Raw genomic sequence first — 22,382 nt, 5'->3', positions numbered from 1 at the left:
TTATCAAAGAGGACTTTTTGATTTTTTCAAGTGCCAGCACTCATATGTTTCATTCGGTCCTCACAATGACATGTTTTAAAGAACTCTGAAAGGGTAAGTAGATTGCTCAATTTCATTCCATATAAAATAACACTCAAGAAAAATGTGTTTCAAAAGTATGATAATAACCTCTAAGTTTAAGAACACATTTCATTTGAAGGCTAGTCAAAGTACTCATGAAACACATGCTAGGAATTTAGAAGAAGACAAAGTAAATTATTGCATTTGAGAATAATAAATGAAGAATAAACACAAAGAATTAATAAATAAAAACCAAAGTCATTTTGGCAAAAATCAAATTATCTGAAGGAAGTAATTTCAGTTTATTTTCTGGGAAACTACAATTGAGTCCATTCAAATTAGTTATTTTTGATTTTTATTTTCATGGAGAATATTTCCAGATAATGACACACTGTGCATGTTTTGACAGCAGTTGGTACCAAGACCTTCTAGCATGAACTATATGGTGGCGCCTGTGACTGGTAATGATGCTGGAATTCGTAGAGCAGAAATTAAGCAAGGGATTCGTGAAGTCATTTTGTGTAAAGACCAAGATGGAAAAATCGGGCTCAGGCTTAAATCAGTAGATAATGTGAGTATTTTTAATATCTATTGGAATGTGTCTGAATAGCTCTTTGGATATTAAGTGGTCAATGTTATCATAATTTGAAATTAAAAATGCCTTAATTGTTATGATACATTTGTAATTGAGAGTATTTTAAATCTAATAACTTCAGTCTGTCTGCGGAGTATATTTCCCTCTTAAAGAGGTGGAGTTGAGACTTCCAGCATTCTCTTGAATGAAATGTCTTTTTTGAGTCCTTTTCATGGAATAAAGTTCATTGTTCTACAACACATTCATTTGCATAACATTTGGATAATGAAATTCTGACATTTGAAATAGGACAGAGAACATTTTAGCAAGTTAAGAAAAAAAGCAATGAGATTAGTGAGACTCAGTGGTCCTCTGATGTGTTCTTTCCTGTTTGTTTTTAAATTGAGGTAATGTTGGTTCTGCTTCTTCAGACATAAATTTCCACTCTCCACCCGCCACCATGGCACCCACAGTCCATTAGGTTTCTCCCCTCTTTGCTTTCCACCCTTGCCCTGGGGTGGCCTCAATTATACAGTCAGATTTCTAGTGTTTACTTTTGGTTTGGTTTTGTTTGGATTCTCCTATTCCACCTATGAGTGCATCATTCAGTATTTGTTTTGCCTCCTCTTTTTTTCCACTTAGCATAAACCCCCCTTCTAACTCCATCCATGTTGTCTTAGATGGTAAGAGCTCATCTTTTTTTCATAGCTTAGTGTATTACACCACCTCCACCTCTGGTGAGTCATTTTAAAACAACTGATGGTCAATAAGCTTTTGTAGCTTATTTCCATCCTTCAATTTGAATTTATAAGTCATTTCCTGAGCAATGATTTTCTAATTATGGCAACCATTACTTTGCCTTTATTTTTTTCACCTTACCATCTTGAAATATGGAAGCAGGTTTACTCTGAGGAAGCATTTAGAGTAGTATAAGGACATGTTGTTTCTACCCTGATGTCTAGTTTTAATCAACACCTAATTAGATCCCTTTTAGTGTTAAGACAGACATGTTACTTCAGTGTGAAAACCCTGCCACATAGAAAATGATGAGAGTGCTGGTTTGCTGGGGTCAGGGCTTAAGGCCTTCTTTGGCCTGAAGCTCTTTGGCTGCTTCCCCAGGTGAGTAAGCTTTTGCGCACTCATGGTTTGCAACATGAGAAATGTGCTTGTGGGTCCCTAATTGCAACAGAAGAAGTTCTCACTCAGTGTCTCCCTTTCTTTTCAGTGAGTAGAATGTTTGCTGCCCCTTATGCAAGGTTTTCTCCTCTGCTCCTTTTTCTGTTGTGAAGAGAAAGGATACACCCCACAGGTTGCTTACTGCTTGCTTTTGCAGTTGTCCTGGCAAGGATTTGACCACTTGGCCAAAGCTCATTGGTCTGACCACTTCCCAGGCTGCTACCTGATTCACAGGTTCTGCCCTAAACTAAAGACATGACAGAAATCACATCTGCCCTACCTAAAGGTGGCAAGACTCTAACTTTATAGATGCTTTTATATTTTACCAGGCTTAACTCCTTTTATACTTGCATTTTGTTCAACATCTGGTTTCAGAGTTTATACAAGTAGAAATGTGCTTGCGGGTTCCTAATTAAACCATACTTGAGTGTTCTTTCTTTCACTGGATTCTTGAGAAGTGGTATTGAATGTATTCACTTTTATTGGCTGCTAAATAAACCTAGTCTTACTTGATTATTCATAATTTGGAAAATGGATAAAAGTAGTCATTTAGCTTTAAAGACAGACCTAGGACCTTAAAGTACTATCATTTAATAAATTATAAAATAGATCACAAAACTTCTAACACCTGACTCTTTTCTCTCACTTAATGATCATGTGTTAATAAACATTGTATCCTATGCACAGTGGATTTCTGGTACAGTAATCCACTTGATTTTCCTGTCTTTTTAATCCAAGGTGAAGTATATGGTTTGGTTGGTCATGACATGAGGTAGAAATTACCAATAGATGTCATTTTGTACCTAACATATTCAGGTTATCACCTTTATAAAACTGTTTGCTTCTTTTTTGGGGGTTAACAGTAGAGACTCAATTTTTTTTCTTTTTTAATAGGGTAGTTTTCTAACCTAACCAATTAGTTTTTAATTTTCCAGCATTTAAAAACCTGTCATACTGTGGTAAATGACCAGTTGTTTTCTTATCCTTCAGGGTGTGTTTGTTCAGCTAGTGCAAGCAAATTCTCCGGCCTCCCTGGTCGGTCTAAGATTTGGGGATCAAGTGCTCCAGGTCAATGGGGAAAACTGTGCAGGCTGGAGCTCTGACAAAGCACACAAGGTGCTCAAACAGGCTTTTGGAGAGAAAATTACTATGACTATCCGTGACAGGTAAGCTGTTCCTGATCAGTTGAAAGGGAAATTCAGAGGAATTTTCCAGTTTCTTGGACTTTTAAGTTTTTTAATGTAGTATTTTGTTGCATAAAATGATGGATGTTGTTGATTTGCCCTGCAGCTACTGAGGTGCAGACTTTCTTAGTAGTTTTTACATTTTTTTTTTATTAACACTGTGGTTTGCATAAATACAGTTTCTAGGATTAATCCTTTAAGAAAATAATTGCCTGCCTTCATTTGTCTAGAAAATGTGAAATGTATCTTGAATAGTAAGCAGCCTAGCAGCTGTGGCCTCCCTTTCCAAGTTAATGCTCAGCCCTCCAGTGGAGGGTGATCACACACGGTCATGGTGCTCTCCAAAACTTGGCATTTGCAAGTTCTGAAAACCAGTCTGGCCTTGGGGTACCTATAAAGCTCTAGTTGACAGGTGGAAGAATGGGACATTTTATTTAGCAGTTCATTTAATAGGAAACTGAGCACATGAAGTCCCTCTGTTTTCTTGCCCCAGCACTTAGGGTAGAATTTTATTGCAATTAGCTTTTGGGTTTTTATTCTTGTTTAAACTTTAGTATTTCCAGTTTTCCACAGTGATAAGTATTTAATATTTTGTAGGTAACTACTACTACAAGTCTCTCCAAAGTGAGACTTGTGCCAATGAGAAGATATGACTGTTCTGACTTTTATAATTATAATTTATAATGTAAACTTAGATTTATCAGAAAGCCCATGGAGGACATGATGGCAGTGTTATAGAGAGGTGAGCAGTGTGCCTGGCATGCCAACTTTTGAAAGTAGACAAGTCTGCTTCCTTCTGTGGTAGCTGCATGCCTTCCTATCAGAAAGGCCCTCCAAAAATTTGGTTTTTCTTTTTCTACAGTTCTTTTAAAATACAGCAAAAACATCTATAAAATTTTCAGAACAAGATGTAGGAATTATCATAAATGTTTTTAATAAAGGAAATATGTCCTGAGAATAATTCATCTCCACGAAATATGAAAGGTTAATAAAAGATAGTTTCATTTTTGACACTGATTTTTGTTCGAAGCCTACCTCATTCTTAATATTAAATTACAGTCAATTTCATAGGGAAAGCATGCTGTAAACTACATGAAACATTGTTTTTGATAAAGAAGGAAGTCCTTGATTAAAAAAAATTGATGTCAAGATGTTCGTGAATATACGATATCAGAGCCACACTAAGTTGTTCTTAGTAACATTTAGAGAATGACTGAATAAAAATCCATTAAAATGTTTATCTTGAATTTAAATTACTAATTGAATCTGTTTATAGGCCCTTTGAACGCACAATTACCATGCATAAGGATAGTACTGGACATGTTGGCTTTATCTTTAAGAACGGGAAAATAACATCCATAGTGAAAGATAGTTCTGCAGCCAGGAATGGCCTTCTCACAGAGCACAACATCTGTGAAATCAATGGACAGAATGTTATTGGATTGAAGGTAAGGAACAGACCTGTGCTGCTAGTTTTATTTTACCAACTGTCCTTTTCATGTCTGTTCAGGTGGCTGTTTTCATTTGATCCCCAAATACAGAAACCCAGTGGGATGAATAGTGCTGGGTCTGGGGCTTTGGCTATGCTGTGCATAAGCTGTGTCTCAGGCCAGTCACAGGCATTGTGTGGGCGATTGTCTATTCTTATAATACGGGGGCTGAACTCTATGATCGCTGAAGTCCTTGGAGCTAAAATTCGAGTATTTGGATGACGGTCAAAATGAATGATTGCCCAACTTTAAGTCCAGTAATTGTAGGGAATGAATAATAGCTTATGCCCTTACTAGTACATCATTTTAATAGCTTTTTAAAAATTTTAACTTCCATAAATTACTAAATCAGGCTATTTTAAAGTGGTGTTGTTTTCATTAAGATCTGTTCGTCTCATAATCTTTACTTTAGAATACATAGTTGAACCTAGTATAGGGGTTAAAGTCTCAGTGCTATCAAGCTACTGCCAGCTACTTCAGCCTGAGTTTGCTCCCCGGTCAGGGACATGACCCACATGGCACAGCAGACCTCTCCTGTCACACCCCCTGCTCCCTTCAGCAGTGTATTTCAGTGGACCCACCTGTTGTGCTCCCCACTCTGACTCTGGTGAATCCTCTCACCCCCACTCCTCTCTGGCCTACTCCCCAGTTCCTGTATGCATAAGTAAGTAAAAATAAATCTTAAAAAAATACATAGTAATGAAGGAATATGGTAATATTATACATGAGGAAATTTGTTAAGTAATGAAAGGATTTTGCTAACATTCAACTCAGTTCACTTAAGCAGCTTTGATATCAAGCTAAGTATTGTGATTTTTATAGAATTAAATTTGGTAAGGAAAAATGATAAATAGCAAGGATCATGATGTTAGAGGTAATACATACATAAGAGTGTATACTGCATATATTTTTCATCTAGAGTAACATAGTTTTATATTTATCAAAGACTCAGTAAAATTACTTTTTGTTGTTTTTCAACAGGACTCGCAAATTGCAGACATACTGTCAACATCTGGTACTGTAATTACCATTACAATCATGCCTGCTTTTATCTTTGAACATATCATTAAACGGTAAGTTAACAAATCTTCAATTTGATGTTTGTGGTCATGTGTCTTAATAAAAGCACTATGCCTTTTTCATTCCCAAATCATTTCTTTTTCCCCAAAAGACTAGATATGTCAGTAGGTAGAGCTTCATTTCCTTTATGATTAACACCTGCACTTTATTTTAAAAAAAATTTTTTTAAGACTCCACCAAACCACCCATGCTCCCATACCCCTTTCTTCCCCCCCCCCCCACCTCCCCATCCTTCATCCTTTGCTCCTGTTCCCTCTGATAACCATTATCTTCCTTTTGCTGAGATCAGATTTTTATTCCTTGGATTATTTGCATGTAATTTGTTTTCCATGTTTATATTCTGGAGATGAGTGAAACCATCCAAAATCTTTTCATTGAAGATAAGCTCGTTTTGGTTAAGGGCATTTGAGCTAGTTACATGGTTTGACAGTTCTAAATAGTGCTGTGTGGACATAGGTATAGAGAGATTTATTTCATACTAGATTTTTTTGTTATTTAGATAAATACCTAACAGCAGTATTGCTGGTTTTCCATTTTTATTTTCTTGAGACATCCCCACACCATTTTCCACAGGGACTGTACCAGCTTGCATTCCCACCAACAGTGCATGAAAATTCCATTCTCATTACAACCTTACCAACATTTGTTAATTCCATCCTTTCTTACATGGACCACTCTCACAAGGGTGAAGTGGTGTCTTGTAGCTTTAATTTGCATTTATTTCTTTTATAGTAAATGGTGTTGAGTATTTTTTTCAGACATCAAGTAGGCCATGTTTAAAGAGAGGTGTCTGTTGGGGTCCTTTCCCCATTTTTTAGTTGGATTGTTTCTCTGTTGTTGATTTGTGTAAGTACTTTATAAATTTTGGAGATCAACCCCTTGTTAGCTGTCTGGTATGCAAATACTTTTTCCCATTCTGTGAGTTGCCTTTTTGTTTTAGTGGTGGTTTCTTTGGAACCAATTCATTATACTCCCACTTGTTTACTTTAGCTTTCATTTCCCTTGCTGCTGGGATTGTATTGCCCAACAAGTCTTGTGGTAGATGTCCTATAATGTGTTCCCTGTATTTTCTTGCAACTTTTTATAGTTTTAGTTCTTAGTCCAAATCTTTAATCCATTTTGAATGAATTCTTGCTTTTGTAGTTAAATATGGTTCTTGCTTTATTGTTTTCTATGTGGCTCTCCATGTTTCCAGCACCAAATCTTTGGTTCTTTCACCTAAAGAATTACATTGCTGTTTATAGAAATCTGAAGTAAATTATTTAAAGCAACTGCTATGTAAGGTTAACCCCTCACAACTTTACAAATAGAAATTTCACTGTGTACTTCCTGTAAATGTTGACACTTCCTAGTATGAAATGGGGGCATAAGTAGAGGTGGATAGGCTTTCATTCCAGCTATCAGTAAAGTTATCTGTGGTTGTACACTTCCTGTCATGCCTTCACTCAGAAACTTGATTCATGATTTTGGCCTGTGGGTTGTTAGCAGTTAAGAGTCTGTTCTCTGAAGCATCTCAGGATGGAGATAGGGAGGATGTGCAGGTAATTGCTAGCTCAGAAATTGTGAATTAGAAAACTGAGCAGGGATAATGGAAAGGGGCAGCAAGAGTTGTTGCTTTTAAAATACAGACTTCTATCTTGGGTGTTTTTGCCTAGACAATTTGGAATCCCTCTTTCAGAATCTAACTAACGTGAAAATAAGGTTAAAGAGATTCAAAAACAAAAAACACCTGTAGTGAAATTTTTGTTTCACCTTTTGGGTAGAATTTACAGCTAGCTACTCTTGGGGGTGAAGCTGGGCAAGGGAATGAAATACTGTCAGGACTAAACTAGTTGGAGAATTCTCTGGTGGAGTTTTCTTAAACCATTGGTAGCTCCCCTCCCCCACCCCACCCCCCCAAGTTCATCATAGCATTTTCTTTTCTTTTTTTTAATCATCAACATGAACTGCAAGGCTTTGTATCTTGATTTTTCTAGTCAAGACAGCCTTTTACACTAGGTATTAGTAGATACCCTTAAGTCTAAGCTCACTAAAAAGATTCTCTCCATCACCCCACTTGATTCTAATAGGTCCCAAGCTTGAATTGGGATTTTCTTGTATCCATATAGTATTTTTGGCAAAAAAAAATCATTTAATTTAGCAAAAGTTCAGCATTTGATAAAAATGTCTCTCTTGTAGGATGGCACCAAGCATTATGAAAAGCCTGATGGATCACTCCATTCCTGAAGTTTAAGTCATGGCACAGTGGAACCTTCGCTGACCCACTCCAGTTTACTTCTTTGACAACTTCTTTATTATGCACATGAAGCTTTCTAGGAGCCAGAGAGCATATGCTGCATGGGGACCTTCCTATCTTACATTATGGCTGGGAACCTTACTGATTGATCTCATATCTCGTTCAGACTCCAAGATAGTTGTAGCCTTATCTGGGTTTTACAGATGTGAAACTTTGAAAATATTTACTGACTTTCATAGAATAGTTTCTCTACTGGAAACCTGATGCTTCTATAAGCCATTTTGATTAGGATGACTGATCCAGGCTTAGCTTTATGTTAGAACTGATCACCTTTCTTCTTAGATAGCCAGCACTGCTGTTCATAGTAGTTTTATGGTGCATTGCATTTTAACTGAGCTCTCACAGCACAACTACAGTAGTTGTTTTCTCTGATTTTTAGTTGGGTGTGTGTGCATAGTGTGCGTACATAAACAACGATATGTACCACTGGTTTCATTCCACATAAAATACAGAGTGTGTGTTGCAAGAGATTGTGCGAATTATCATTAAATTTCAACTACCTTCACTTAATATGCTTCAACTGTCGCCTTAACTTTGTTAAGCATCTAGAATTAAAGCCAAAATATAACTCTTGCTGCCTTTCTGAAACACTATACTTCTAGATTAAACTGAAATGTACACTAGCCCATAACAGTGTAATAGTATTATATACTGAGCTATAGCATAGCTGCTTAGTTGCATTTGAGATTTTCTAGTCATTGTGTAATGGAAACTTAATTTCTTCTACAAGTTACTGGTATCACTATCTGAGAAATAAATGACTGCATATTTAATGTAAAAATCCTTATACTAAGTAGGATAACTTTTGAATCCCTTTTTCATTTGTAGATTTAAGGGATAATACCTAATCTTGGCATTATATTCTTAACATATGTAACCTAATTACTCTGAACCTTACAATGTTTGTCCCTATCTCCTGACTCCCCTTCCTGCAAACAAAATGACAATGACACTTTATCCTGATTTTTGCCTATTCTATTTTAATTAAACATGTATAAGTTAAGTTTTAGTTTGTCTGTTATTGCATCATTTGGAGACTGTCCATAGCTTTCACCAGACTCATGTCTGACCTAGAAAACAGTTATGAAATTCACTTCCCACAGCAGCAGACATCCAGGGGCCCTGAGAAATGCCCTCTGTGCTGAGTATGTTGGGAAAAGCGCTGCCAGCTGTGAGCCCCAGCCTTGCCCTGCTGGACAACAGTAATGCAGTGCAGCTGTTCATGCTCCCTGGCAACACCCGAGAGCTAATAATCTTTACTGACACTTACAACTGACTTTGAAAATGCTGTTGTCCTGGTACTATTAAGGGCCCCCCCTCCCCATGCCATACTGCCTACAAGATAGGGGAATGTTTTTGACAATAGAAACAATCACATAATCACTGTGGTTCAGAAGCTGACTATAAAAATGTCTATCAGTGGTCTGTCTTTATGGATTACCTTTTTTTAACATTTAGAACCACAAACAAGACAGCGTTTCTGTTTATCTACCTTGGAATTGAACTTGCATCTGAAGAGAGTTTTAGAAGTATTACAACAGTATTTACATCACTATACTTTCCTAGAAGGATCAATACTTGACTTACTTAAAAACTACTAGTTGTTTAAGAAAATGAAAACTACTTTCATTACAGAAAAATACTTTTAATGTCGTAGAAAAGATGAGCATTTAATAACTATAATGAAACAAACTGTTCCTATAGACAGCAAACTTACTGTTACAAGAACAGCTAGTCCTTCCCCAGATTCTTAGAATCTAGGGACAGCAGGTTTTAGAAAGTAACCACTCCATGAAAACACATACCCAAAAACCTAATGGGCAGCAATTGTGTAGATTAGGAAAACAAATAGAGTGACTCCGAATCAGTAGAGAATACTGCACATTTTCTTGGAAAATTCTAAAATTTTCAGTGCTTTCTGAAAGTTTTTCCAGCCACTTAGTATCGCTTAATTACCCAAACTTATCTTCCAATCATCCTTGTACTGGGATGATTGTCTGCCTTACAGAGGTGATGTTTTCTCCCTAATACTGCCATATCTTTATCTCTTAGAGGATGGCAACTAATGGCTTTGAATGAAGTTATCGTGGTTTAGACAATTTCAAACCACAAATGTCTTACGTGCTAAAACAACTAATTACTATCATTGCACATTTATCAGTTCATTTAAAAGTTTGGCTTAAAAATACATTAAATAGGGTTCAATTTAATATTTGAGAGGAAAAGGCACTTAATACTGCAATTTCCAGAACATGATTTGCCGATCTTCCCCTCCTGTGATGATACTGCTACACTGTTCATTCATCCATATACATGTCACGGCACCTGTGGAAAAGACACTGGTTAGGTAGTAAGTTGACAAGAAGTCCCCCCTTCCCCCCAACACACTGGTAAGTACTATGTTGTATTGTCTCATTGTTTAAATAAATAAAACTTAAGATGTTTTACAAGGAACCTTAATATGAAGCTCATGCTAAAATGACTGGGCATTATGGGTACAGAGCAAAAGGCTAATAGTTAAACATACCTGAAACAAGGGAGAAGTGAGGAATTAGTGTGAGTTTTCCTACTTATATTTTTTAAAAAGATTTATTTATGCTTACAAGAATTGGGTTACAGGCCAGAGGTGGGGGTGTGGGGTGGTGAGGGGATTCACCAGAGACAGTAGGGAACAGAACAGGCAGTTTAGGGGCCTCCCTTGATGGCACAACAGGTTAAGTGGAGTAGTGTGGAGATGTTTGCAGCCACTGCAGTGTGAATTCAATCCCTGGCCAGGGAGATGATCCACATGGCACAGCAGACCTCTCCTGTCTTACCTGCTGCTCCCCTTTGCAGTGTATTTCAGTGGATCTGCCAATTTTGTTCCCCACTCTATCTCTGGTGAATCCTTTCACCGCCCCCCACCCCCACATTTCTGAGCTATACCCTAGTTCTTGCATGTATAAATAAATACTGAAAACAAAACAGGCAAACAGAAGTACATGGCTGAGGGGAGGAAGAGTGAGACAGAAGTCTGCCTTGCAATGTGGGTCGTCACCCTGGCTGGGGATCGAACTCGTGCTGCAGTAACTGCAGATAGCATTATAGTGCTGTGCTTTAATCTGTTGTGCCACCAGGAAGGGCCTCCTATTTTCAATTTTGTTGGAAGGAGGGTCAAATGTTATCTGAAATTTGCAAGCTGAAGGGAAAAGCATGGGCATATTAGTTTTAATGTAAAAATCTAAAATGGAGTGACAGGGAAGAGAGGTGGGAAGTTACTGGTCATACTGAAGTAACTATAACTGATGGAAGAATAATTAAAAATTATAAATCCTCCAGATAGGAAGAAAATAGGCAAATGTTCAGCATATAAAGACTCTTGAGAGATACTACTAAGGGACAAAAATACGGAGAATTTATACTACAAACACATCCTTTCATTAGTCAGAGAACATACTGCCAGAGAACAAACTAGAGAAAGTTGTCCAAAAACTGGGAGGTAGGAATTGGTATGTATAGGGGGTAGGGGTTGCGGGGAGGGGTTTAGTTTCCAATGTAATTCATTAATTTGTATTGTGTTTTTCTAAAATGTGTACGTTATTTTTTAAAAAACTGAACAGCTTCTACAATGTTTTTAAATTCCCCATATGGAAATTTATGTAGAAAATTCCTTGGGTAAGTCTTGGCAACATAAATCTGTCCTAAAGTACCCAAGAGATACAGGTTTACCTGGCTACCCAATGCTGAAGGGATGTTCCAGCATCGGTAACTCTGGGATTTTTCTGTCTCAAAGGAGTTACTCCCTGCCAGGAGAGAAAGGTTTGAATTTAGTGCTTTAGGATGAAAGAACTCACCTGTGTGGCCCTGTATTCTCTCACTGATTTTTCCTCCAAGAAGATCCCAAACAAACAGTTCACCAGACTGACTTCCAGACAAAACAGAATTTCCATCCCAGACAAAGCATCTGAAAAAATGTTTTAGAAAAAAAAAATCATCTGCAGAAAGAGCTCTATCACATGTCAGTGCAAACACAGATGACATGATCTGGTCATGAGCTTATCATAAATATCTTCACCACTAGTAATAAGAAAATGTACCTCTGGGGTTCATCTGAAGTCAACGAAGAAATGAGCATTCCTGTCTGCACATCTATGACATTCAGACAGCCATCTTCTCCTGTGCTGAGGACATGACGACTATCTGTAACGTGAGGTGAAGCAGACACACCACAGGTTACGGCAGAGATGTGTATTTTAGATGGCTGTAATTTTTAAATTCAGTGGCCTAAATTGCACTGCATTTTCCTCGAGCTATCTGTACTCAGTGAATGTTCTCTCTTTAGATATTTGAATGAGTTCATACATACCTTAAGATCTATTTAGTAACTCGACAAATTAATAAAGCTAACATCTTGTTTAATAGGCACAAATTTTGCAAAAGCTTTTATCAGCAAAAAGTGTTTTTTTCTTTTTGCATTTTTGTTGTTTTCATTATCAAAGTAATTATAATTCCCCATGGTATCATCTCTACTAAAAACTACCTGGGCTAAAAGCAGTGTCATACACAGTGCCTGAATGGCATGTGATCTGGTGCAATACGGTTGCTGTAGTGAGGTCCCAAATATTGACTGTGCCTTCTTTGGTGCCTGAAACCAACAGTGTACTTGCAGCATTTAGGCTGATTGTATCTACCTAAGAAAGAAAACACATTGGTAAGTACTCTGTTTAGAAATATGTTCATTTGCTATGTTGTCCTAGGCCAATTCCAATACATGGACATAGTGGTACAGCTAATGCACATGCATTTCAACAAAATGTATGAAAGGAGTGTTTAAAAATAAAATTCTTGATGGTGGTGGTAAAATGAAATATTGCTACTGTAAATATAACACTTTAAATAGCCTAAAATTAAGTCTCAAAAAGGTAATTTCATGAATAATAATTTGTAGCTAGGTGCGGATTTGAGGGGTTGTGAGGATGTGGGGAATCTCCAGATGGTTGTGCAGACCCATCTTAAATTACACTCTAAATAATATCTCTCAATCTCAGTCTGTCAAACATGCAAATTAGCAATTCATGACCTTAGAGAAAGGCAGTACTGAAAAGAGCAGAAAATGCAACCATGTGACCCCATGTGACAGAACAAGTAGAAGGAAAGTGCCAGTCTTGATTCTGGTTCCCGGGTGGCAGATCAGCTGTTGGGGCCTCAGCTATTGGCTGGGGGTCATCCTATACAGGCAGTCCTACCTTCTCTGTCAGAATGCAGGACAGATGATGGGTCCCACTTGTTTGTCCCAAATAGTTTCAAGATACCCTAATCTAAGATACTCAATCTCATGCTAAGAAACTGGTATTTTGCAAATCTAGCTGGACAGTAGCTAACTCTCAGAGAAACAGCAAAGTGGCCAACTAAAGATTTGGAACTGCAGTCAACAAAACAGAATACTTGATATCTTCCAGTAAGCAAAAAATTTTTAAAAGATGGTAAATACATAAAACCACGTATCTCCAGCTTGTAACCCCAGACTTAAACTTAGGTTTTCAAAGGTTTTGTTGTTGATACTCACACTGACATCATGTTCCAGCTCGGCCAGCAAGTCAAACTGGTGTTTTTTGGTGCCTGGCATTTCTGCAGGCACACCAGACCACACCTGGGTTGGAACATATTGCAGAAGGCATTTTCAAATATTTACTAGAAAAACATTACTAACATATTCAGAAAAACTCTCAACTAACAGCTTGCTTTTCACATACAGTCAACAAGATACAGCTGCCTAGTACAGCTCTCTGCTGAATGCCCACCACTGTGTGTCTGCCAAGAGCCCACCACTGGTCCCTGTGTGTTTCTATTACTCATACTTGCTATTGTAATCATATAATTTATTATTGCGTGGATGGGGACTTAGGTATACAGAAGTGTAGTATCCGTGTTTTCAGAAGACTGAAAAGGCAAATTGCCACAAATCTACTGAAATCAAGTGTAGAGAAAATGACTTATCTAGAACAATGGGAAAGAATCTTGAAAAACTAAGAAAATTTAATGGTTCTTTCTTTTACACAAATCATAAAGTGAAGATGAAGAATACATGCGTTGTTCATGTAAAAAAATTGTGTAGGATGTAAAGAAAATAGAATGGCCCTACACAATCAAAATGGCGAATAGATGTACATTTGTATGTTCTAATGTTAAATAAAATGCTCCACCTTGTATTGATTCCCCAGTTAATTTTCTGATCACTGGCTAGTGCCAATCATGTTTTATAAGGATGACTGATGCTACACATTTTTCTGTAACTCTGTGACCTAATGTCTAATGAACTTCTTAGCAAGGGCACATATTGAAAAAAAAAACACAAGTAATAAAATTCAATATTCTTGCACATAACATGTACATATAACTTTGTCAATTACAGTGAAGTGAATGAACAAAAGTTGAGTGATTTATAATATTTATATAACCCAAATTTATATTAAGTTAAAAATTATATATAAACCTTTACTGTAGAGTCCCATGATGCAGAGTATAGCCTGTTGTCATGCCAACAGATCTTACTAACAGCATCATCATGTCCCATCAATGTGTCTTGGCGTCTTCCAAATGCTATGGAATAAAAATAGCTAACATAAAAGATAATGAGAATGATTAAAACAGCATTCCAGCTCACTTTTAACACTTTTAAAACATATTCAGGAAACATTAGTTCTATACTTAGTAGGTATCAGTTCTATACTTAGTAGGTATCAGTAGAATTATACGTCACACATCATGATATTAAACCAAAATGTTCAAAACTTAAATTTAAATCTGAAGTTTCCAGGTCTGGTTCATCTGTGTTTTTTATCTCAATTTAAAACAGAAAGGAAAAACTCCAGTTGGTGACAGTAGTCATATAATCATAGTCAAATCCACCAGTACAAATCCATCCTCATCTACAATATCTGCTCCTTTTTGAAAACAACACAGTATCCTACCAAAAGTTCTGTCTTTTCCCACTTCACATCCACAAAGCAGTTACTGGGCAATTGCAGTTACAAAGTTGTGCAGACAAAGATACATACACATTATTATCCCAGGAAGAACTTATGACAGTGGCATCTCCTGGTAGAAGTAAACAGGATGATAGAGCCTGAAATACAAATGATTTACATTTGCATTATTCATTTTACATTATTATTTACGTTAATCATTTACATTAATAAATTCCTTACATAGTAAAACTAGCTTTGTTTAAGTTCTCCTTAAATTAATGCTCAAATTCTAGTGATACTGGCCTTTTTCTCAAATAGCTACTTTCAGATGCCTGGTTTTCTCCCACATGTAGGAAAGTCAAACTGCCAAACGCAGTAGATTTACCCTGAGAATTTCCCCACCTGCCAGGACCAGAGGAACTCTCAGCACTGAGTACTTCTCAGGGGCAGAGTGGGCTAGGGCTGAGCTTCAAGAATGTAATTTCTGGATTACAGACCTATGTAGGTAAGGAAAACTTCCAAACTTCCTTAGGGAATTTCAGAATCTTTTAGATGATTTACATTAATGTATTTTTTCAGAATTGATTTTCTAGATTAGGTATCCTGCCAACTCAAAAATGTGTTAAGTTGCTGAAAACATTTAGTCTGTAAGTTCTGAAAAAGGAATCATTTATTAAGGAGAGTTATCCTTGGTAGCTTTTTCATTTAGGATATAAATGAAATCATAATATTATGAGAAAGAAGCAAACTGCAAAAATATAAATTTTATGTAGAAGTGATCTAAGTAAGGCATTCTGTAGCTATCACAGAAATAAACTCAATTGTTTTGGGAGAAATGTGTGTGTGTGTACAAGACAGTTACATGAATTTCTATCATAACACATTTGAAATGACTCTTACCATATTAGAAAATGATATACTTCTTTGTAGCATTTTAGATTCTTTAGAAAACATCTTCAAGGTCGAATCTAATTTAATGAGAAAGGACACATATCAGAAAGACTTTCTAATCCCAGCAGCTGACAGCAGCTGCCCATCTTGCTCTTTAAGCCAACAGGCAGTAGACTCCTGAGGAGTCCTGGGGGTGAGTGGGGCCGGATGACCTAAGGCCTCACCCAACAGCAGAATTCCATGATCTGTCTCTGTATTACAAGGAAATAAATCTCAAATCCTGTACAGACAAGGTATACCAGTGATGTCTCATCATGAATGAATGAAGAGGTTAGCCTAAATAACTGACACTAGCCAAAGGTTGGAGGCATAAAATATTTCCCAATATTAAGGAAAACAGATCCTGGCCATGTACGTTTCTCTTAACCATAGTCCAATTCTTATACTGAGTTAGCATTTACAAGAAAAAAACACTAACTTTCTAAGCAATGCACTAGGGATCAAAATGTCAAAGCTTTTAATGTCCTTGCTTAAGAGAGGCCTTCAAAGATGTCCACTACAACCCAAAATAATAGGGACAAAATATTCACATACAATATACCTGACAAGAGGCTGATATCAAAGATCTACAAAGAACTCCGACAACTCAACAACATCAAAAAAGAACCAAATCAAAAAATAGAAGCGTTAAATAGGCACTTATCAGCAGGTACATGGAAAAATACTAACCATCACTTATCAACAGGGAAATGCCAATCAAAATCACAAGATCCCATCTCATATCTATGAAAATGGCCCATATCCAAAAGACCAGAAACAAGTGCTGGTGAAGGTATGGAGAAAAGAAACCTTCTGCCGCTGCTGGTGGGAATGTGCACTGGTGCAGCCCTTATGCGAAGCTGTGTGGAGGTTTTTCAAAAGATTAAGAATATATCTAACATACTCTTATATATGTACTGAAGAATACAAAAACACTAATTGGAAAGGAAATGTGCAGTCCTATGTTTATTACAGCAACAGCCAAGCTACAGAAGCAACCTAACTGCTTTCAAACTGACGAGTGGATCAAGAAGGGGTAGTATATACACACGATGGAATATTACTCAGCAGTCAAGTGATAAAACTCACACCATCTATCTATATTGATAGAGATGGAAAAGATTATGTAAATGAAATAAGCCAGAGGGAGAAAGATAAAATACTGAGTGGTATTACTTATATGTAAGACAGAAAAACCACTCAAAGGGTAGGACAAAGAGGAACTTTTAAACCACCTTTGAAAGCTGACCATGGAACTAAGACATAAAGGGGAAGGGAGAAAAGAGGGGGGAGTGCACAAAATGGATTATGAAGCAGCTATGGTGCACTGGTGGTGGTGTACTACTGTGACTACACCTGATAGAGTTCCCATACTTTCAAAATATTAACAGTGATGTAAATCAATGATATTTCCATAAAAATACTAAAGTGAAAAAATCAAGTTTTGCAAATCACACATTTTAAATATATAACAATACTATCAAAATTTGTACACATACAACATAAGGAAATTATCAAAATATAACTTTATTTTTTTGTACAAACTTAATATTTTAACCTAACTTTTTAATACCAACAAAGTCCTAAGACTTGATGAACATCAATCTAAAAAGAATTTCTATAGCATTAGCTTAACAACAAAACACCGAGGGGCTCCCCCTGGTGGCACAACAGGTTAAAACACTGCACTATGAAGCTCTGGGAAGCCTTCACAGCACAAGTTCAACCCCCAGCCAGGGAGCTGACCCACATGACCTGGCAGACCTCTCCTGACCCACCCACTGCTACTCTCAGCAGTGTACTTTGTCAATCTGCCTGTTCTCCTCCCCACTCTGTCTCTGGTGAATCCTCTCACCCACCATACCTCTGGCCTTTACCCCAGTTCTGTAAGCGTAACTTAATAAATCTTCTAAAACAAAAACAAAAACACACCAGGAAAGTACAGTATCATCTGAGCTTTCTTCTGGTGGGTATGATAATCTGATAGTCTTCGTAATCATGCTTTTGGTTCAGTAGATGCCCTTTCTATTAGGCAATTCTGTGTTCACCATGAGTTTTTTACTTTGAGGCATGCATCCACTGTAACCATGCCTGAGTCTGGTCTGTAAAGATGCTTTCCCCTAAAGCAGATTCCCTCTCTATGCTAGTGGAGATCCAGGCAAAGAAAGCCAAGAACACAAGTCTCAGGGAGAGGGGCCCCACAATTGCTCACCTGTATAAACACAAACTGCTTATCTAAGGAAGAAATGTAACTTGGGGTGATGATCAGAATATATATATAAACTAGCATTATGGAGTGTTAAAATTTAAAAGTGAAAACAGAAACAAAGTTTGTATCTCAAAAAGAAAGCAACTCTTTGTATTTGGCAATTCATAAAAGGGCAATACAATGTTGAGTAAGTTTCGGGGGTATGCAGCCTTGTCCTCAAACTCAGGGTTTATGAAGGCTATACAGAACAACAAACTGAAGATTTTAACAAACCATGCTACAGACAAATGCAGCTAAGAACACAGGTGGTGCTTAAAGAGGAAGCATTTTGCTTTGTATTATGTTTGCAAACCCAACAAGAACCTTAGCAAACATGGGTGTTTCCTTCTTTCAGAACATCATCTCAGTCACCCCAACTTGGCTGGGTGCGAATTATTTACTCTGGCCCACTGTAGAATGTTTTTGTATTCTTTATGGAAAATTGTTTCATGAATATAAGATAACATTAGAAACATAGAAAGGAATCTATGATGCAGATAATAAACTCTTAACTTAATGGCTAACAATTATAACTGCCTGTGATAAAGGCCAGACATCAAGTAGGCTCAGAAATTGTCAGTTATTAACTCTGTCAAAACAAGCTGTCTGAAAACTTAAGCATGAGAGCTGAGCCATTATCCTCTTCACCTTCACACCTTTTAGAATCCTATCACGATCTGAACATAACAGGGAGAACACAAACTTTAATATATAATGTAAAATATCAGGAAAAAAGCAACAGTCGTCTATTCAGTAAGAGAAACTTTACACTTAGTCCTTATTAAGATCAACAGTCAGATATAAGTCCTGTCAACTAGATATTACAAGGTTTCCATGCCTCCTCTGATGCCTCATATGCTCATATGAGCATATGAACAGTGTATGGATTAGATTTTGAGCAGTGTACAATAAACACCCCGAAGTACTCACTGAATAACAGAAGTCAAAACCTAAACAGCAAATCTGCATGTTCACCCTACACTGCATTGCCCAAGGTGCTCGTGTCAGACAGAGCTGCTGCCACCCTCTGCCCGTGCTCTCTGCTCACAGACGCCTGCTGTGGCACATGGGACCACCCAGCAAGGGGAAAGGCCTCAGCAAGCAAGGAGACTGGTTGACAAGTTCTGTCATATCCCTTAAATCTGGGGGAACTATCAACAACAGAAAGGTATTTCATTATTGTTTTTGTCAAATTAAAATAAAAAAGTATGTATATGCCATAAATTGTCAAAATGTGTTTTATGTGGAGACAGCACATGCAAATATAATCCTTGACCAAGTATTAAGAAACACACGGGCTCTCCCTGGTGGTACAACGGGTTAAAGCACCATATTATGAAGCTCTCTGAAGCCACTGTAGCATGAGTTTGATCCCCTGCCAGGGAGCTGACCCACATGGTGTAGCAGACCTCTTCTGACCCGCCCGCTGCGACCTTCAGCAGTGTACTTTGTCAATCTGCCTGTTCCTGCTCCCCACTCTGTCTCTGGTGAATCCTCTCACACCCCTACACCCCAGTCCCATACCACAGTTCTATAAGCATAAATAAATAAATCTTTAAAAGAAACACACACAGGGCCCTCCCATGTGGTGCAGTGGGTTAAAGCAGAGCACTAAGAAGCTAAAGCCACTTCAGAATGAGTTCTATCCCCTGCCCCTGAGGTGACCCACACGGCACACAGACCTCTCTTGACCCACCCGCTGTTCCCCTCAGCAGTGCACTTTGTTAGTCAGCCTGTTCTGCTCCCCGCTCTGTCTCTGATGAACCCTCTCACCGCCCCTGCACCTCTGCCCTATACCCCAGTTTTGTATGCGTAAATAAATAAATCTTTAAAAAAAGAAACACACACTGTTTATGATTCCAGGTAACTCACTCTTTTGGTAGAAACACATACCTTGAGATGTTGTGAAGACTGAAGACCCATTGCAAGAGACAGCTATTCCAGTAACTGCCCTGTTTAAAAACAAAGTTTTAAAAATTGATTAAACTATATACTAGGTAGGACACTAGTCTGTGTCAAATCTTGGATTTAATTTTACCAATTTTTTCTTCATAGCTGTTTGCTGGTCTGTCCCAGCGTGTACCTGCCAATAATACCACGTCACTACCTAGTCACTTCTACTCATGTTTTAGCAATGCCTGTGGCCAGAAAACATTCCCTCTCTTCGCTTTTCCAGCTGTCAAACTCAAAGTTTAACATACTCTGACAGATGGAAAACCAGTAATGCTTCTTCAATTCCACCTTACTGAACATCACTGAAATGACTAACACTCCTCTTTATAATCACTTCATTTCTGAGTACCTAGCTCTGTTCTATGATGATACCACTGTCTGATTCTAGCATGTCCTCTGAAAGGTTCATTCATGTCTCCAATGCCTTGTATTACAAGGCTCCTTTCTATGCGCCATTTAAAGAATTGGGAAGAAAAAAGCTATTGTCATAATGAATAAGAGGGGACTACTTAATTTCCTTTTAGGAGGCTATGCTCTGTTTAGTACAGTGATCTAAAGTATGTTCAACTCCACTCACGAACAATGGTGTACATGACAGCAAAATGTCACACAGATGTCTGGCCATGACGCTCCATCTCTGGACCTGGATTTTCTTATCTGTAACCCAATGTAGTAGCGAGGTCAGTGCTTCTCAAGCCTTTCTATCAAAGTACATGGCCCTTAAGGCCAGAAGGCAGATAATACTCATAACTCCTCTGGGACAGACAGCAAGCTCAATTTCTAAGAAGTTATTATTTTAAAAATTCATGAACTTTGCAATTTACTCCCTTCTCTATCCAGGTTTGTTAACTTTTTTAAAAGATACAATTTCCCGGGATCTCCCTGGTGGCACAGCAGGTTAAAGCACAGTACTATGAAACTATTGCAGCCATGCAGCATGAACCTGATCCCTGGCCACAGAGGTGACACACATGGCGTGGCAGACCTCTCCTGACCTGCCCACTGCTCCCCTTCTCAGTGTATTTCAGTCCATCTGCCTGTTCTACTCCCCCCTCTTTCACTGGTGAATCCTCTCACCCTCCACACCTCTGGCCTGTACCCTAGTTCTTTATGCATAAGTAAATATTTTTAAAACTTTTTTAAAATATTAAAAAAATAAAAAAACAGATACAATTTCCCTGTATCCCTATAATATGAGCCTATAAATTCAAAAATTGGGAAAATCTACCATGTTTCTTCCATGGCTTCACACCATCACAGAGATCAGGTACCCAAATCTGAAAGGTACAAAGCTAGCTGCTGTGTCTGTAAACCCCACCTCATGCTCTAGAACAGCAGACGCAGGAGTGACAGCATGGCAGGCTGGCTCAAATCATTCTGTGGACTTTGCCTTGTCATACAGACCACAGCTGAGTAATCACTCTAGATACTTCGGAAGGCAGAAAATAAGACAACACTGAAAAGGAACCTCCCTTAACTCAAATTAAAATGACTTCATCCTAAGTCGTAAGTTTTTGAGGATAGTGTAGGGATATTCTTACTCTTTGTGGATTTTATAGTGTTCGTGTAACTGCAGTTTGGTGATATTATTCCAAGCCAAGGTTTTGCTTTCTTCTGTCAGGTCTTCAAAAGACTCTTCACCTGGAGAGACTACATTAAATTGTTGACAAGTAAATCAAATAAATTATACACAAGCATCAGAAGCACAATACTTGTTATTAAATTCAACCAACCAAGAAAACAAAATGCCCATTAAGGTATAAATGATTTGAAATATAATTGTTATATATCCCTAGAATGGTCAAGAAAAAACAGTCAGTGTGTAACCTAATAATATAAAATAAAAAAGTATCTGTAAATACTACAGTCTTCATACTTTTATGAATGCTTATGAAGTTTTCACTTGGTCCTTAACTTGGAAAATTCAAGGAAAACAATAATGAGCAGGCATTTCCATTTTAGTAATTTATCAGCAAAAACCTAACAGTTGCTTAAGAAGACTGTAGTTATGTTTCAGTTGTGAGGGGGAGGGAAAGAAAAAGAGATAAAATCAATTACTCTAAGAACTTCTGGATAGGATTATCTAATCACTTCTGATTTAAGAAGGGCTGCAACAACTACATTTTGAAAACATCACAAGACAGTGATATGGGGCTGGTGATTAAGCAGAACACGGGGTTCAGACAGTGTCATCACAAGGTAATCCCATGGTCTTTGTGACTTAAACTCCGTAGGACAAATACTTCCTAGAGAAGCACTCCCAGCTACTCCTGGGTCACTGATTCCAGCAACTATTCTATGTTTGAGAGTGCTGAGTTGTGTGTCTTAAAGAAACCCAAATGTGTCCAGAACAGACAGCAGAATGGGAGCTAATGCAAGATCCAAGTGATCTTGTCCCAAGGTTCCATACAGAGTGAGTTTCTATGAGAGTCTTAAGTGAGATG

At 37.7% G+C, this 22,382-nt stretch overlaps 2 protein-coding genes across 4 annotated transcripts in view; one reads left to right on the top strand and one right to left on the bottom strand.

The window, feature by feature from the left end:
* SDCBP (syndecan binding protein (syntenin)) overlaps positions 1-8,869 on the top strand; it is a 30,641-nt gene extending 21,772 nt beyond the window's left edge. For 2 of the 3 annotated variants that reach the window (XM_012722990.1, XM_004679855.2), the window contains exons 5-9: positions 470-631; positions 2,801-2,976; positions 4,271-4,442; positions 5,466-5,557; positions 7,743-8,869. In XM_012722990.1, coding sequence (XP_012578444.1) covers positions 470-631; positions 2,801-2,976; positions 4,271-4,442; positions 5,466-5,557; positions 7,743-7,797 — 657 coding nt within the window. In that variant the 3' untranslated portion in view covers positions 7,798-8,869. The remainder of the gene's footprint in view (positions 1-469; positions 632-2,800; positions 2,977-4,270; positions 4,443-5,465; positions 5,558-7,742) is intronic. The other variant, XM_004679856.2, reaches the window with a different exon arrangement.
* Positions 8,870-9,485: 616 nt separating this feature from the next.
* NSMAF (neutral sphingomyelinase (N-SMase) activation associated factor) overlaps positions 9,486-22,382 on the bottom strand; it is a 149,874-nt gene continuing 136,977 nt past the window's right edge. Inside the window, exons 24-33 of the mRNA XM_012722913.1 lie at positions 21,480-21,588; positions 19,879-19,937; positions 15,708-15,775; positions 14,898-14,965; positions 14,333-14,456; positions 13,406-13,489; positions 12,380-12,530; positions 11,937-12,039; positions 11,694-11,803; positions 9,486-10,185 (exon numbers count right to left, since the gene is read on the bottom strand). Of these exons, the coding sequence (XP_012578367.1) occupies positions 10,091-10,185; positions 11,694-11,803; positions 11,937-12,039; positions 12,380-12,530; positions 13,406-13,489; positions 14,333-14,456; positions 14,898-14,965; positions 15,708-15,775; positions 19,879-19,937; positions 21,480-21,588 (971 nt within the window). The 3' untranslated portion in view covers positions 9,486-10,090. The remainder of the gene's footprint in view (positions 10,186-11,693; positions 11,804-11,936; positions 12,040-12,379; positions 12,531-13,405; positions 13,490-14,332; positions 14,457-14,897; positions 14,966-15,707; positions 15,776-19,878; positions 19,938-21,479; positions 21,589-22,382) is intronic.

This window comes from Condylura cristata, unplaced genomic scaffold (assembly GCF_000260355.1).
Source record: "Condylura cristata isolate star-nosed mole 26May11 unplaced genomic scaffold, ConCri1.0 scaffold00009, whole genome shotgun sequence".
NCBI lineage: Eukaryota > Metazoa > Chordata > Mammalia > Eulipotyphla > Talpidae > Condylura > Condylura cristata.
This window is presented reverse-complemented; position numbering and strand designations above follow the sequence as displayed.